The sequence below is a fragment of the Hirundo rustica genome, chromosome 18 (genome assembly GCF_015227805.2).
Source record: "Hirundo rustica isolate bHirRus1 chromosome 18, bHirRus1.pri.v3, whole genome shotgun sequence".
Lineage (NCBI taxonomy): Eukaryota > Metazoa > Chordata > Aves > Passeriformes > Hirundinidae > Hirundo > Hirundo rustica.
The window spans coordinates 8,119,452-8,137,216 of NC_053467.1; the positions used below are offsets into that span (position 1 = coordinate 8,119,452).

The following is a 17,765-nucleotide window of genomic DNA, read 5'->3' on the forward strand; positions in this document are numbered from 1 at the left end:
GGGGGCGTGGCGACCGCGCGCCGGTTCGCTCGAGTCACGTGATCTGGACGGCGCGCGGCCGTTGGGCAGCGCGCGGGTCACGTGGGAGCGGTCCGAGGCCCCGCCCCGCGCTTTCCGCGCGGAGGATCCGAATCTGGTCCCGCGCGCGCTTTTACCGCCCGCCCGGCGCGCGCGCCCGTCAGGCGGCGCCATCGGGGCCATGGCGGCGGCGCGCGCCCCCCGCCCCTGAGGCACCGCCCGGGGCCGAGGGCTCCGCGCTCCCCCGCCCCCAGCGATCCGGGAGGGCTCCGCGCCCGCAGCAGCCGGGGCATGGTGGGCAGGGTCGCCGTGGCCGCGGCGGCCGCCTCTCCCCTCCTCCCCGGGAACGACGGCGACGTTCAGGTGGGGACGCGGGCCGGGAGTCGCGCTGTGAGGGCGGAGAGAGGGGTTGCGGGCTGGCGGGGGTCGCCGCTTTGGCGTTCGCTCCCTTTGGCGTTCGCCCCTTTGGCGGTCTGCCCTGACACGGCCCGTCCGGTGTACCCGGGCGGGTGTGAGGGGCCGCCCGCCCCCGGGCCGTGCTCCCAGGCGCTGCTGACGGTCGGCGCAGCCCCGCGGGCCGGACTGTCATTAAACGCGCTCGAGGGGCTTTGGGAAGAGACGTTTTCTGCTTCAGAGGGCGCGATTTCAGTGGAGTTCAGTTTCTGGTAAACCAGGAGTTATAAAAGTCTTTATGAGCTAAAGTCTTTCTTGGAGCTGTAGAAGTAAATGCTCTTTTATGGTTTGAATCATTATACGCGATAAGAATTCTCTTGTGTTCCTAAGATATGTCAGATGTAGGATCAGGCCTTTTTAAGTGATGTTGGAATTCCCTCTTAAATGCTCCACACATGCTCTGGGCAGTATCTCAAGGTCGATCATCTGAATTGACCTAGACTTTCAGACTTCCAGTATTGTGAAATCTCTGCAGAGCTGTTCTGAAGACCTTGTGGTCCCTTTGACTTTTGACCATCTCAAGGTTTCAGAACAGGATTTTTATTTATCTGAGCAGAATATTTATTTCAAGCTTAGATGGCCTTTGAAAACATGGAGATATAGTTGATGTGTGCCCAGTCTGAGTGAAAAATTCTAAATAAGTCATCTTAGGTTTTTTAAAACTAAGATTCGTGTTGTACCTTTTACAGCCATGCAAGAAGCGGCGGGAGGAAGATGCTTCTCCAAAAACAATCACACGGTATTTTTCACCATTATCAAAACCAGTGGATAAAGCATTGTCATCACCAAAATCCAACAATATCTTGGATTATTTTAAAAAGACATCTGCAACTGAGAATGCTGCATTCCCCATAGGAGCTGGAGAAAATAAAACAGTGTTGGATGCTGATGACAAAGAGTGTAAATCATCTTTCAAGCCATCTTTAAAGCGGAAGAGAAAAGCGAAGAAAGTTAATTTAAATAATATGCCAAAAGAAATGAAAGAATCTGAGAATGACTTTGAAATAGAAATCAGCAGTGATGACAGCAGAGTAATTACAGGACTGCAACAAGACAGTAATGACTCTCTTGCTTCTTGTACTCTAGTGGACAAAAAATGTGTAAGAGAATTAGCAGAAGATAATGATCAAAGAGAGAACTTCCCAAACGTTGTCCCCTCCAGAAAAAATGCAATAACCCTTGATTGTGAAACAAATGGATCAAAAAATAGGATAAGAAAATCAAGGAAAAGGAGGCACAAAGTAAACATTGATTTGTCTGAAAGCTCTTTATCAGAAAACCAGATGAATGAAACGTGTAAAAAGGAAAGTGAAGAGAAGACAAATACAGTAGCAGAGTGTGATGCTGCTATTGGTGATTCCAGTTTTGAGATTCATATGGATGATGGGACATCCCAGGTAAATAATGGTATCATAACAGTGTCATTTGAGGACTTCTTGAGAAGTCAGGGAGAAAATAATGTTGAGGAAGATATAAAGCCAGCAATGGACACTTCTGGTACAGCAAATGAAATGGACAAATGTGATAGTGTTACTGACCCAGAAAAGTGTGAGGAATCCCAACAGCTGCCACTCAGAACCGTGACTGTCCTTGCACAAGTTCATTCCATTCCCCCCAAATTACCTCCCTCACATAAGGAGCAGAAAGGCTCTAGGAAAATAGCTTCCATTTTTTTGAAGCAGAAGGGACGTGCAGGGGAAAAAGAAAGCCCAGCCCTCTTGGACAGTGAGCAAACCGAGCAGGTGACTCAGAAAAGAAAATCCAATGTCGTTATTGAGGAAGAAGAATTGGAGCTGGCTGTACTGGAGACTCCAGGGTTGGATTCTCTGAGGCCAAAATGTACTCTGGAAGAAAAGCATCAGTTTATGAAAGCTTTTAGACAACCAACAGCAGATGTAACAAAAAGTGGAGTTAAAAAGGCACCTGGAAAACAAAAGCAAGCTGCTACAAAGTCCTCAAAAGAAAAAGAAGGATCTGAAGGTGTCATTCCTTCAAATAAAGGATTAGAAAGGGGAATCCCAGAAGATCATGTGGACAAATGCACACATTCTAAACCTAAAAGCAATAGAACTAAACCCAGAAGATCTAGGAAGGTTCAGAAAAAAGGGAACAGAAGAAAGAAGGCATCAGAAACTAAGGAAACTGATGTCTCAAACACGAGAAATTTTACTGGAGAAGAGGATTCAGGTGCTAGTGTTGTTATTGTGGAAAACACCTTAGATGTAATAATTTCATCAAGTTCAGAAGTGAGTGAGTTGAGGAGGAGTTTAAGGCAGCAGAAGATCAAAACATCAGCAAATGTTACACCCAAAAAGCCCAGGGCTAGAAGTGCCTGTTCTGCAGATGAATTAAGTGCCTGCCCAATAGAGACTTCCACCCCAAAAGCACGCAGACAATCCTGCAAGAAAAGCAACATGTACAGAGCTGAGGTGATTACTGTGCCCTTTGATGGAAACAGCCCAATAAGGTAAGCCTTTTAGAGGATATTCTATCTTTTTGCCCATTCATTGTATGCAAGTATTTTGAAAATAAGACATAATTATAAATGGATTGTATATCAAAGTTGCATGGATGCTGATCATGGTGGGTAAAAATACAGAGGAACCAAAGCTGACTATAAATGTGTTTGTACTAAAGACATCAAAAAAAACCCTCAAAAAAACCCAACCAAACAACAAAAAAACCTCAACCACCGGTTGGGGAGTTGCTTCTGTTTACAGCACTGTATTTTTAAAGGCTTTTGAAAATGAGATTGAGAGTAACATTGCCCTTTATTAACCAGTAATAATTTCATAATACTTTTTCCCTAATTAGAATGAGGTTTACACGTATCAAAGCAGCTACAAAATCAAATAAAGCTGAAGCAATGAAAAATGAAGAGTCTCACTCCAAAAGCACAAAGGTAATTTATGTGACAACTGGTGTCAGTATTTTGTCATTTCCTCTATGGGTACAATTGTGGTGTGTTCAGTATTGTGTAATGATGTAGTGTAATACAATAGGACACCTCCCAGCTGCCCTGTGGGAAGGGAATATACTCTGATTTACGATGACATTTGAGATAGTTTCTTGTACCTTAGATCTTAAAACATGTTTTATTAGTAAAAATCCCATAAAATAGCATGCTCCTGTGCTGCAGGTTCTCAGGATGGGCTGTAGGAAGGACTGGATGTTGCACTTTGTGGCGTGGTTTATTTAACACGGGGGTGATTGGCCAGATGTTTGACTTGATCTCAGAGGTCTTTTCTCACCCAAATGATCCAGTGATTTGTGATAGTGTTTGGGCACAGCAGAACAGCTGAGGCTTGTCACTGCTCGTATTTTATTTGTTCCATGAAAAAATTGGGATCTCCTCGCGGGGCTCTCACTCCCTTTTGAAAACTTGCTACCATCTTGGTTTGGTTGTCCTTTCAATTATTTCATTTTCTTTTTGATACCAATGAAATTTTGCAACAATTTCATACATCCATGAAAGGGAAAAATTATATTTATATGCAAAGTACTTAGTGAAGAGAGTGCTCTTAATTGCTATTTCTTGTTTTGTTCTTTGTTAACAGATAAACTCCACTTCTAAAAACATATCCAAAGCAAAGCAGCTGATTGAAAAAGCGAAGGCTATACAGCAGAACAGATCAAAAGTGAATGAAGACTCAGCAGCTCCTGTGAGGCGCTCATCTCGACAGCGAGCTCGTGCTGAGAAGAAGAAATTAGAAGAAAGTGATGTAAGGCTGTACTTTGAGGGGGAATATTCTTACATATTTGTGATTGATATAAGCAACACAAATGATTCCTCCAAGAAATGTTTGTAAGCTAAGGTAGATACCTGTAATGCATTGTTAGTAAAGGAGGAAAAGTTGGGCTTCCTTTCTTACTTGATTTGCTTTTCCTCTAGGAATCAGTAATAATTCTAGGTTCAAGCATGGATAATGTCACTACTACAGAGCAGAGTGTGAAGGAAAAGAAACTTCGGAGCTTAAATGATGTTTTGGGGAAGAAGTCTAAAAACTTGAAGGTTGCAAAGAACTCCAATGGTAATTGGGTTTTACTGAAGGTGTTTATTTTTTATTACAGAAGCGTTTTATATTATTGACTATTGTAACTTTATTTCATAGAGCTGCCTTTGCAGCATATTAATCTTCTGATTTATCTGGTATAATACAACAATTTATATCTTCCCTTTTTATATGAATTAATAGTGCAGAGGTTATTTACATGTGTTGTTTTGCTTTTTCTTCATTCGGGGAAAACTTTGAAAAATTGTCAATTGTATACCATGTTTTGTATTTTGTTCATTTTTTCCCCTAATTTTAGAAAATAGCATCTATACTGAAGAAATAATTAGAAATAAAGCTATAATGAACTTTGTTCAAATACTAATCTTTCCATTAAGAAAAGGAGATTCTCTGATGATGTTAAATGGAACATACAGGTAGTGAACACAGAAGCAAGGTTAGAATCTTGTATCAGTGCTAATCTAATTTTTTTTTTTAACCTTTTTAAAGGGAAACTGGGATGTCCACCTTCCTGCCTAGGTAAAAATGCTCAAAATTCTGCAGGTGAACCAATTGTGATCTTTGATGAAAGCAGGTCAGTTGTCAAGAGTGCAGTTGCTTAAAAATCAAAATACATTTCAAGGTTACTTTAACGTTCTCTCATTTTACAGATTTAAATACTCTTACTGAAATGTGCTATAAATATTTATGACTTTTATACTGATTGATATTTTAATCTGCTTGAAAAATTTTAGGGGTGTCTTGGAGAGTTCCTCAACCATTTTAAAACCATATTAGATGTCTGGAAATATAGTTGATGACTGATTAAAAAGAAATCCCAAATTGCATATAAAAATACAGGACCAAAGAGAATTTTTTTTAGATTAAATTTTTTGACACAGAATTAATTTTAAACTAACTACATTAAAATTAATTTGAGCAGTTCTGACAGACTATTTTTAACTCATTTGAAAGAGAATGTGATTAAATTCAGCCTTGCATAGCTGGAAGTTTCACTAATTCTATCTTTCTTTCTTTTTCTTTTCTGTTCTCATTAAAGCCAAGATGCATCTGAGAATTCTCAAGATGATGATCCATTCAGAGCAAAACGTGAATTCCTGATGAGTGGATTGCCAGAGTCACTGAAAAGGCAGATTGCAAAGAAGGCAGCAGCAATGGAAGCATACTCTCTTGCAAGTTCCTGTTTTAAGACCGTTGTCCATGTACAGCAGAAGGATGACTGTAAGCTTTTGTTAAGCATTTGGGTTTTGTTTAAATGCACATAATAATTTCTGAGGAATCTGTGCAGGAGAAGAATTTGAACAGCTTAGGACTGGAATAGGTGAGAGTTTCCTTGTTTTGTGTCTCAGTAAGAGAACAAAACTCAGAAGCTTCCAGTGAGATGTTTTTGAATACAAAATTTACAAGTTATATTGATGCTATAGTAGTCTATACATGCATGGGTAAAATGCAAAATTCTCAATATTTAGTCAAAAAAGTTTATCTGTTAAGTTCCAATTTGGAGAATAAAGATTGTGTTGGACTGATTTGGGTAGAAACCATTTCCTTCTGACAGAGGCAAAAGACTTCACAAAAGAGAGATGACCAGCCTGTTTCTTTTCCCTGGAATAGAAGTTAACTTTTGTTTTGGTTTTGCTGGTGGTTCTTCTGTAGGTTCTCCAATGTGGAAATTGCAGGCACCATCATGTCCTCTATTAACTAAGCTGAGGGAACTGAGTACTGAAGTCACCAACATCACAAAAATCACTCTCTCACTTGGGGAATTTTCCACTGTGAATCCAAAACAAACTGGAAATTGTTCTGCACCTGTGGTCAGTACTTTAAAATTCAAACTGATTTGATGTTTGTTGGGAGTTATGTTTTTAATAAATCCTCTTGTTTGAATTTGTTTCTGTCGTGTAATTTGTTGGGGTTTTTTTAAATTTCCCTGTGTGTGAGTTACCGATTTTGTATCTTACTATTAGACAGTTCTCATCAGTTCTTAACCATTTCTCTTAATCTCTGAATTTAACAAGATACTACCAGTTTAAATTATGCAAAGCATTCTGTGTAAAGGTTTTGAGTAATTCTGTATGTGTGTATTCCAGCTTTCAGGCCACCGACCAGCTTTTCCTGATGCATTCAAGAAGGATTTGCTAGATGAGATTGTGGCTTCTAATTCTCAGTTTCCAGTGAGAAAATACTACTCCAGGTTCCTGAAAAAGCAAACAGAACGGTTGGCTTTGGAAAACAGTACACAAGGTTAGGAATCTGTGTAGGGAGTACACCACCCTCGCTCTCTCTGGCATTAAAAGACAACTGGGAATTTTAAAAAATACGTTACTGGAGGAATACTGGTGTTGGAAATAAATTGATCCTCACATTTTAGGTTATTTTGACCAAATTCTTCAAATATGGCTGAAGCAAATGTGCAGTAGTAACGGACATAGCCTGAAATTTTTAATGGATGCATTTTTTTTTCCTTAGAAAGCAGAGATGGCGCTGCAAATCTTGATGTAATTGAGAAACATCCTGAGAACTGGAAGGAAACAAAGAGGAAAAGGAAAGAAACAGAAGACCGCAAATCAAAAAGAAGAAAACAACGTGAAGGTATAGAGACTGAAACGAAATCAAGAGTTTCCAGGAACCTTATTCCACCCATATCTGGAGAAAAACAGGCAGAGACAGGACAAGCCACACGCTTGGGAAAAAACAAGACCCAGAAACCAGATGGTGTGAGAGAAGACACTGGGTGTTTATCAGATCCAAGTGCACTTTCAGGTAACTGCATTTCCTGTCTCATTTTAATCTTTGCATTGAGGAAGTGCATGTGTGATGTATGTCAGCTTTCCACTGGGATGCAAAAATCATATCTAGTCCTAATACTCTGCTAGATTTGATCAGTTCCATTGCATGAAGAACTGTTTAAAAATGGACAATATTTTTTCTGTAGGTGTGGAAAAGGAAGACATGCTCTGGACAGAAAAATACCAGCCTCAAGATTCCAGTGAACTTGTAGGGAACAAGAAAGGAATTGAAAGGCTACACAGGTCAGAAGTTGGAACGTGGATCCATTCCTAAAATAACTCAAAACCTCATGTTAACTTGATAATGCTTGAGTACTGAGAGAGCAGGACTTGTCTGTATTTCCCTACAAGCATCCTGATCTGACCTTTCTGTTTCTGTCTGTTTTTGATAGGAATTCAGCACTGAAGTCCACCTAACACATCGTACTTTCAGTTAAATTTCTGTGTGGGCTTAAGTTACTGGTGTGGCTCTTACACAGAATTTAAAGATCCATCTGACAAAACAACACTGAATTAGGAGTGAATAAGTAGTTCACCGAATGACTTGTTTTTATACCAATCAGCTAACAGAATGGAGAATGATAAAGGCAACCTTTTCTACTAAAAAATCAAACCCTGGACATTTTTTTGCTTTTATCTGAAAGGTCTTGATAGGTTTCTATGGGAAAACCAGTGGCTAATGTCCCCTAGTTTTATGTTCTGTTCCATCTTAATTTGGTTCACTTAATTCACCAGCAATTTTTATCCTTGTTTTGTTCTTTCCTTTTATAGCTGGTTAAAAGAATGGAAAAAGAGAGCTGATTTGGAAGAAAAACGAAATCAGAAAAGGGAAAAGGAGGACCAAGAGCAAGAAGGTACCGACAGAATTAATATTAAAACTAATATTAAAATATGTTAAAAGTTGGCAAAAAATAACAGTTATCCTTTCTTTTCTTTTTAATAATTCTACAGATTCTTTAAGCAGCCTTGACTTTAAAGATAGTAAATCTGATCTTGAGGAAGAGACAACTCTTTGCAATACAGTTCTGATAACTGGCCCACCAGGAGTGGGGAAAACTGCTGCAGTGTATGCTTGTGCCCAGGAGCTTGGCTTTAAGGTTTGTGGAGTTCTTTCTTTCCTCAGTGCATTTTCTGACTTAAAACTAATGATACAAAAGCATTTGTAATACAAGATGTCTACAGTTTAATTTTTTTTAAAATTAAATACCATTGCAGATATTTGAAGTCAATGCCTCTTGCCAGCGTAGTGGGAGGCAGATTCTGTCCCAGCTGAAAGAAGCTACTCAGTCTCATCAAGTGGACAAAAAAGGTGTGAATGCACACAAGCCTTGCTTTTTTAACAGTTGTAGCACTTCCAAGTCACCAAGTAAGTATGTGGTTCTTATCTGGGGTTCTTTGTTCAGTCTGAATTATGGGGTAGGTTTTATGAAGGGGAGGAGGTTGTTAAAGACTGAATTCCCAAAACAAATTTTAGATATCTGTTGTTTTTAAAAAGATAGCAGATTTAGCTTACCTGGCCATGATAGTAAGAACTGGTCTTTTGGTTAACACAACTACAGACCAAATTAAATAATGACTTTATTAAAATAGTGACTCTTGATTACGTTATTTCTGCAGTGGTGGAGCAAGTGCTGTGGCATTTGACTAGAAAGTTGAACAGAAAGCTTTTCCTATAACGAGAGAAAAGGAAAACAAGGAAAAATCAGCACAGTAAACCTGTCGTTTGCCATAGATTAAAAAATGGGGTTTACTTTAAATTTGTCTGAGAAAGATCAGTTTGACATTATATCTCCAAACGAAGTTTAATATAAAACATACCTTGCAGAAAAAATGTATTCTCCAAAGAAAGTTATTTCTCCAAGAAAACCTCCACTGTCACCAAAAGGAGCAGGATTAAAACGAAGCTTGCCCTCTAAAACACTTGCAAACTACTTCAAAATTTCTACCAAACGTAAAGGTATTGATGGAGAAGCAACATCTGAAGAAAAAAATGGAGGTAGGTATTGCTTTTTAATAATGAATTACCTTTAGAGATGGAAATGCTGCACCATGTATGTGGAGCTGTGTGGAGAAAAGAACAGATTCTCTTAAGCATTTGATACAGGGGGGATTTTGGAAGCCAGTGCCTGGAAAGCATTAAATGGTTTCACTCTTCCTTCCTGCTCAATCATTCATCCATCTGCAGGAAATACTCAGAACTCACTAGAAGTAAAGAAAGATGCTGAAATTAAGTCAATAAACAAAGAAGAAGGAGGGGAACACAACAGGAAAAGTGCAACATCACTCATTCTTTTTGAAGAGGTAAAATTCTCATGAAATGTGCTGTGACTGTTCACAGCTTGTAACTGCTGCTCGAGCTATTGATCCTATGTTTGTTTTCTCTAGGTGGATATAATATTTGATGAAGATGCAGGATTTCTAAGTGCAATAAAGACATTCATGGCAACTGCAAAGAGACCTGTCATTCTTACCACCAATGGTGAGTAGTGTTTGTGACAGTAATTACGCTTTACAGACAGAAGTGCCACTTAAATTAGAGGTTGTAAATGGTGACGTTTGAATACTGCTCCTAAATGCAAAATTAAATGAGAGGAGACTGTAAAGCAAGTATTTGAGTGTTTGAATAAAGGTACTGGCTGCTCTAATGGGGAAAGAAAATAACTAGGTTTGAACATAATGTCATGACAGCTCACTGATCTCTCTTTATAGATCCAACATTCAGCTTAATGTTTGATGGCTATTTTGAAGAGATCAACTTTAAAAGCCCTTCCTTGGTAAGTCTGTGTCTGGAAATGCAGGTGCATCCTAAGCAAGTATTTGTCAGCCAGTTTCAGTTTGAAATTTAAATGTTGAGGTAGGTTTATGTATTTCTGATGTAACATGTTTGTTTGATAAGAGACAGACGTGTCGTTAGGGTTTATGTAAGGATATGTAGGATATATTTATCTTTACATGTAGAAGCTGTTTTACTAGCATGAAGATTTATTTTCCAAACAATTTAGTGGTGCTGAGAATTACAATAAGAACATAATGTAATCACTTCATTTAGTTTTTAGAATTTAGTTAGATAAATATCCGATAGCTCTGACCTGAAGTTTGGTTTTGCCAGTACAGGAGTTATTTTAGAAATATTACAGGTTGTTCCTTTAATGTAAACACTACTGTTCAGTGTAGCAAATAGTTTTATTTGCAGCTATGTATTAGATAAAAAACCTAAATAAATGAGAATCGGAAGGACTTAATTATTGAGATGGGGAAATTTCTTAATGTGAAACTGAAAACCTCTTGGACTTCAGGCAATTGCCAAGTTAAAAGAAAGAATGCAAGAAAAACCTTTAAAATTAACAGAGTTCAGTAAAAGCTGATCACTGGTGATGCGAAACAAGATGTAGGTAGCCTCAAGACCGTGAGCAGAATATGTTTGTGTGTTTGTTTTTATTCAGACCAATTTCTAAATTGGACTTAATTCTCTGACATAGGCTACACAGATTGGCTAGTTTGCTTTTCTTTACAGGTTTTAATCTATTATTATTATTATTATTATTATTATTATTATTATCTAATTAATCTAATTACAGGTTTTAACTGTAATCTAATCAAATAAACTCATCTTCTGTATTAAAAGGCAAAATGTATTGCAAGCATAAATAGAATAACTTGCTCTTGTGTGACTTGCTGCCGTGAGATTGGCAGGAGTTGTCTCAGTGTGTGTGTGTAACTCTTGTTTAGATCAACTCTGTGAGCTACCTCCAAGCTCTGTGCCTGGCTGAGAACCTACGGACAGATGAGAAAGACTTGGCTGCTCTCCTGACCACAAACAACTGTGATATCAGACAAAGTGTCCTGTACTTACAGTTCTGGGTTAGAAGTGGAGGTGGATGCTTGAAAGAGAAGCGTTTGGCGCCTCATGGTGTGTTGGTTTAATTTGATCTTAGAAAAAGCATCCATCTAAATATGAATTTGACTAAACCGAAGCATTCTTAGACATGTATGAATACATGGTAACTTCTTGTAAGACTCCTAAATATTGGGGGAGGGGGCTTCTGCTTTTTTTAGCTACTTCAATGCCTTGTATTAATGCATAAGGAACTAAATTTTGAGGCGTTTATTGCCTGTCATTGTGTACTTACCATCTTCCTTTCATGTTCTGAGTAGCAAAACTGGGCAAAGGAGGGAACCAGTAGTAATTTTTCTCAGTTTGCAGTTCTTCATCCATGTAGCTGGGTTGTAGGCAATTCACCTAGAAGAAGCAGAGCTGAAAAAGGGGTAAAAACGGGACAGCTGGCAAGCAGGCAGCAGTAGGAACTTGATCCCAAAAGATTCAGAAAGAGTTTAGGGGTGTGAGGGAGTGACAGAAAGAGACAAGTGAGGCACAGCCTCCTTCAAGGGTTGCTTGGGAAGCAGGAGAGAGGGTTGGTAGCACTGGCTGCAGTGATGTGAGCATGGGGATGTCTCATTTCAGCTGCTCTGTTCCTCCAGCACCACAGCATGAGGTGACAGTTACAGCATCCTTTGTGAGGAGTTGAGGCAAAGGGCTGGAAAATCGATTTCATGATGTTCCCTTTCAAGTAAAGCCTGTTATCTCTGTGCAGGAGAAGAGACAAAGAAGGCAGACAATGGCATTCATCCTGCAAAGTCTAATGATTGCAAGGTGGATTTTTCTCAAGCTGATGAGCCACATCTTCAGGAGTTTCCAAAATGTGATACAGGCTGTGTAGAGACATTGCTTGGCCTTAAGAACATCCTGTTGCCTTCAGAAGATTTGTTTACATTTCTTAAGGTATTTTTGTCGTTGACTTGGTAATACTTTGAATGATTGCCAGACAATTGAGTGTAACCATCACCAGGAATAGCATCATCTTAGAAGCAAATCTCTGAAAAGGTTTGTTGTAGAAATTAGAGAATTCCATGGTTATTAAGTACAATCTGAACTGGGGTAGAGACATTGCTTGGCCTTAAGAACATCCTGTTGCCTTCAGAAGATTTGTTTACATTTCTTAAGGTATTTTTGTCGTTGACTTGGTAATACTTTGAATGATTGCCAGACAATTGAGTGTAACCATCACCAGGAATAGCAGCATCTTAGAAGCAAATCTCTGAAAAGGTTTGTTGTAGAAATTAGAGAATTCCATGGTTATTAAGTACAATCTGAACTGGGGTGGTCTCCTGCAAGCAAAACAGTCCCTCACATCATAAGCACAAAACCAGGAGTGTGAGATTTTCTATAATAACATTTTTATTTTTAAAAAATACTGTACTTTAATATATTAAAATAATATATTAAAATAATGTATTTTAATATATTGATAACGCTTTCATTATTATTATTTTACAGCACAAAATCACAACCATGGAGGAATGGAATAAATTGATGCAGCTTCTCACAGAATTCCAGATGAAGCACGTGGATTTTCTATATAATAATCTTGAACTTATTCTTCCCTTACCAGTGCAAGTTCTGTCAAATCAATCTGAAACCTCAAAGTCTATACTTGAAAGGACTACCATAGTTTCTTCAAAGGACAGATCTACTAAGAGTTCTTGCTCTGGGAAGAGTAGCCCTGGAAAAAGGTCTAAAAAGACAAAAGCTCAGAAAAGGCTTGAGATATTGGATGATAGTGACTTATTTGATTCTGAGCTGAACTATTCAGATGAATTCATAACTTTGCCATCAGACAGTCCTAAATCATGTGCTGAAATGAATAAAAAGGAAACAAAATTGTTGGTGCATAAAGAACAAAAAGAAGTTAAAACTAAAACCTCAGCAAATGAAAAAAGGTCTGCAATTGTTTTTCAGTGTCTGGATTCACTGACTGAGTTTGTGGAAAACATGTCCTTCCTGGATTGCTGTGTAAACTCGAACACCAGGGAACCACTGGAGTTTTCTAAAAGTGAAGAATTTCTTTGGACAAATGCCAAAATCAGAAATGGTCTTTGTGATGAGTTCAGTATAGAAAATACTGATTGGTGGAGTTCCCAGAGCTGTAGTGAAATAAAGGCAGCTATTGAAGCACTCAGCTTCACCAAAGTTTCAGTTAATATTTCACAAAACTTGGAATCCTTTTTGAGCACCAGTAAAACACCTGAAAGTGATCAGCTGAAGGGACTTACTCTACCTGTCTCAAACACAAGGAGTTCCATATCCTTCAGTCAGGCAGCTAATTCAAGGTAAGGCTCTGTTAATGTTTCTGGAGTATAATGCAGTTATTTGTCAAGAAGAGCGTTTCACAGGGTGGAGGACTGTTTCAGATTTGGGGTACACACACTGCTGTATTCATACCACTATGATTGCTGTCAGTGGGCCTTAAAACACTGCAATACATTGTTTGCTGTGCTTTTACAACCTTAAGTTAACTTCCTGTCAATCTGCAAAAAAGTGACTTTTCTTGAACAGCCTGACTCTAATGGTGTTAAGGAATGGTGGCCTTAGTCTAGTTACTTCAAAAATGGACAAACACCACCCCCAAAAGAATAACAGATCCCTAAAGGAATGGCTTTTTCAAGACAGATGGGATTCTGCAAGGAGCAAACATGCAAATTTGTTAAATGTGATGGTAGGTATTGCTTGATGAAGACTGAACAAAATACAAAGTGAATTCTTTGTAGTAAGTTACGCTAAGAAAGGATAACCTTTAATACCTGATTGTAAAATACCAAAGAATAGTATCAAACCTGGGCATGAAACCTTGTTTTTAACATTAACAAGTTATCATAGGCAAAATTGGCACAATGGGCAATTAAAGCCCATTCAGGGGTCTGAACAGGAAAATGGCTTAGAGCCTTTCTTCTGTAAGTCAGCACCCAGAGGAGCAATGTCAGAATGGATGTGACCATGCATCCTGTGGCCAGGTTTATATAACGTGTTGTACACTGGACCTGACACTCATATTCTGGCAAATACCAACTGCATAATGCTTTTTAGTTTTGAAGACCACTGATGCTTTTGGTTGTGGTTGTACTGACCCTCACATCTGTATCTGGCCTGAAGAGCTCCCCAGATCACACCCCTGATTAAGACAAGAGCATTGGCCAAACAATGTTTCTGTCCAAGTGTCCAAGTGCAGCTTTGTGATGCTGTGTAAGCAGCAGCAGTTAGAAGCTGCAGGCATCTGAGCCATTGGCATGCAGTGCTGGACATCAACTTAATGGAGTTTTAAACCACTGGCTTTAATCTTAAAGAAATAAAAATCATCACTGCACATTCTTGAGTAAGAAACAATAAAGCTTCATTCTCTGTTTTAGCACTCACAAAAAAGCACAGAAGAGGCTGGCTGTCATCAAAACTGTATTTTCCAGAAGTCCTTTTAACCTGGGCAATAAGCAAGCCAGTACCCTGGAATACCTCCCCACTCTCCGCAGTATCTGTAGGTCTGAGAAGCTTAAAGAGCAAGGGAAGACTAAAAGAAGGTAAGTTTGGGTTTTCCTAAATCTTGCTATACTTCATTATAGAAGGTAGTTAATGATTTTAAAAATATATTTTGTCAAATAATTCTAGGCAAGGAAGGCGAACATTTGTCTCTCAAAATAATGAAAGTGTTGCCTTATATTTGGAAATAACTGTGTTCCCTTAACAATATTTTTTACTTTTTTTTTTTTTAATAGGTTCTTGCATTATCTTGAAGGCATTCATCTTGAAATACCCAGACAAACGATAAATGGTCTGTCTTTGGACTTCCCTTAAAATTGCCAACACCAGAAATACTTTGTGCCTAATGGTGGTATTCTCACCACTGTTTTTTTGATTGTTTGTTTTTAATTACCACATTATTGTATATTCAGAGCCATTTGTATATTAAATTTTTATAAGTATTTAAAATAATGTATATATCTATTGTCATTATACTGCTCTCCACAGCTGAAATGTGGGTTTGTTTGGTGCTTGTCCAGTAAGGGCATTCATAATATTAAATGCACAAACTATTCAGTGGGGACTTCTTGCTCTTTCTCTGTAATTTGTGAATCCCATAGCAAGAAGTCCTTTTGTAGCAACCAACTGCCACAACTTCCACAGCAAAGCTGCTGTTTTCTGAGGAGACTGTTTTGTGCAAGTAAGTTTGTTTCTGAATTTGCAGGTAAAAGTGATAAATAACTCGAGGTGGGAGGGGGCACAGAGGGGAATGCAACATGTCCTCCAAAGTCTAAATGACTAAAACCAACTCTTCACTCTGACCACAGGGAACGGAGTCCTTACAAAGCACTATGCCTCAATGTACATATATTTGTATACATTCCTTTCATTGTTTACAGCTGTCACATCTGCATGTTAATCTCTTAAAAAGGCAGAGAAATTATTACTGTAGCTCAACATGTTCTCAAGAAATTTAGGCAAGATTTTGTAAATAGCAATTATCCCAGTGTTACTTTGGGTTCAGAAATATTTGACTACTTCTAGTCTTGTATATTGTGTTCTATTCTTAAGCTTCTCTTTTTGTATTTGACAAGACTTCAGCCTAATTATTTGTGATTGAATCCGTTTTTATACGATAATAAATTTGTAAGATTTTGCTACAGTCTGAATGTTTCTGTTGTATGAAAGGTAAAACCCCTGAAACATATTTTCTAAAGGATTTTAAAATTGGAATTAGTTCAACCATGTACTTTTCTGCCTATTCTTTGCAGCTGGACTGTTCCTGTTCCTCAAACTGAGTCAGACTGCTGCCATGCAGTGGTGCTCCACTTACCTCAGTGTCTCTGTAAAAATAAGGAAGGCCATTTGCTAGTTCTGGTCTCATCTTACATGTTTCATGTCTTAAAGATGTTCAGGAGTTAGAAATATTTATGGAAACAAATTATTTTAAGCTTCTGCATTGTAGATGGTCTTTATAGTTTATTCTTTCCATAGTGCAGAATTATCAAAAAATTATAGTGGTGGCTGTTAAAATCTTCATCGCTTGATATTTTTGTATCAACAGTCCATGCTTCTCCTGCATGATTTGTAAAAATAAATAAATACACATTTAATTTTTTTTTTTAATAATAAAAGTGTTCACTGCTTTCTGAAGGCACTATCAATCTAACTAGATTACAGTGAGGACCTACATAAATTAGAAACAAGTCCTATAAAGTAGTAGTATTTTAGGAAATTCAGGGATAATTTGAAAGACCCAAATTAGAAAGCAGTGAGAGACAATTTACCTTCTTTTGAAGTCAGCTCTCTGGTTTTAATAACTGCCTTAAGAAGTTGTTTACAGAATCTGCTGTGGTATCCACAAGGGAAGATGAAATTCAAGTATTTCCCTTCTTGATCAGGTATTTACCACATGACATCACCTCAAGATAACCTGCATTTGATGATTTGAGCTCTGATAAAATAGCACCTTTGGATTTCTAGGTATCAGGTATGAGCATCTTTTTGTATGCTACAATAAAGCAAATTTCCAGGAGGGATGGGCTTGAGGAAAAGGGACCCAGGGCTGGTTTTGATTAACTCTGCTTAGAAGGAAATGCTTCAGAAGCTCCATTCCAGTACTGCGAAATTTGCCTGCTTTTGATACAAAATATTTTCCTGCAATAGTTTGGGCCCTGGTTAGTCCTTTATGTACTGTCCTTTGAGCTAACTTCTGTCTCTTGAAATCAGAAGTAAAACAACCCTGGTGTTCTACAATGACTCTCCGTTATTAGGTGTACAGCAACTTAAAACCAAAACCAACAACCTTGTTCATTCTAAGGGAAATCTCAACCAAGTTTCAAACTTTTTTTTTTTTCTTTTTACTGTCATTCCAATATTGCTTGAGAGTGACATTATTCTACCCTCCCATGAATAATATAGAAAAAAGCAATTACGGTTGCAAGAACGAGCCAAAGGCTTAGACTGTGTTAATGCTACTGCAGAATAGAGGTGGGAGGAGGCAAGGATCTCTTCAATCTCAAGTCTTTGTAAAAGATATATATAAATAACCATTCTCCAAATGACATTCAAAATGGTCCTTTTATTCCACAGGAGTTGTAAGAGCACTACAAAAATTAAGCTAGCAAAACGCTTTGGTGTTTGGCTTGCAAGATTACCCGGGGAAAACTAAATCCACATTTACATTTCAGTATGCAACAGTTCCTAGAGGGTGAGTACTGAAAAGAGATTCTATGTAGGTAGGTGAACAACTTTTCAGATATTCTGCTGCTGTGTATTTCATAACTTCACAATATTTACAAATAAATAAAAGGCATAATACTATTTAGTACCTAGAAGATGGAAAAAAGGTTTCAGTATTTTTAACTGCTAATACTGTCTACTGTAGTATTTAGTCATCGACAAAATTAGTGTTTTTACAAGATAAACTTTATTAAAGAAACATTGTATATTATACTGCACAATAGCAATGCAAATTAGCAATGCAAATTAAATTTAACCTGAAACTAGAAAAATATTTGAATACCTCTTAATCTTTTTCTGAATTAATTAACCTTCTTTCTGAAAATCTTTGTCTCAGATTGTTCTGTCTTTTGTCTTAGATAAACAATATTAAGTCACAGACATTTTGGCGTTCGCTTTATCATG

General features: G+C 38.2%; 1 protein-coding gene across 1 annotated transcript; it reads left to right on the top strand.

The window, feature by feature from the left end:
• Nucleotides 1-309: 309 nt before the first annotated feature.
• ATAD5 (ATPase family AAA domain containing 5) lies at nt 310-15,708 on the top strand. The gene is made up of 23 exons (XM_040082047.2): nt 310-381; nt 1,161-2,938; nt 3,286-3,373; nt 4,029-4,193; nt 4,364-4,502; nt 4,974-5,058; nt 5,524-5,705; nt 6,138-6,295; nt 6,572-6,725; nt 6,951-7,244; nt 7,417-7,513; nt 8,042-8,124; nt 8,222-8,367; nt 8,486-8,636; nt 9,096-9,266; nt 9,456-9,571; nt 9,656-9,749; nt 9,980-10,044; nt 11,000-11,180; nt 11,863-12,050; nt 12,606-13,438; nt 14,513-14,677; nt 14,873-15,708. Exons 1-23 carry the CDS (start codon nt 310-312, stop codon nt 14,949-14,951), a joined length of 5,484 nt encoding a protein of 1,827 aa, XP_039937981.2. The 3' UTR covers nt 14,952-15,708.
• The last annotated feature ends 2,057 nt before the right edge of the window (nt 15,709-17,765 follow it).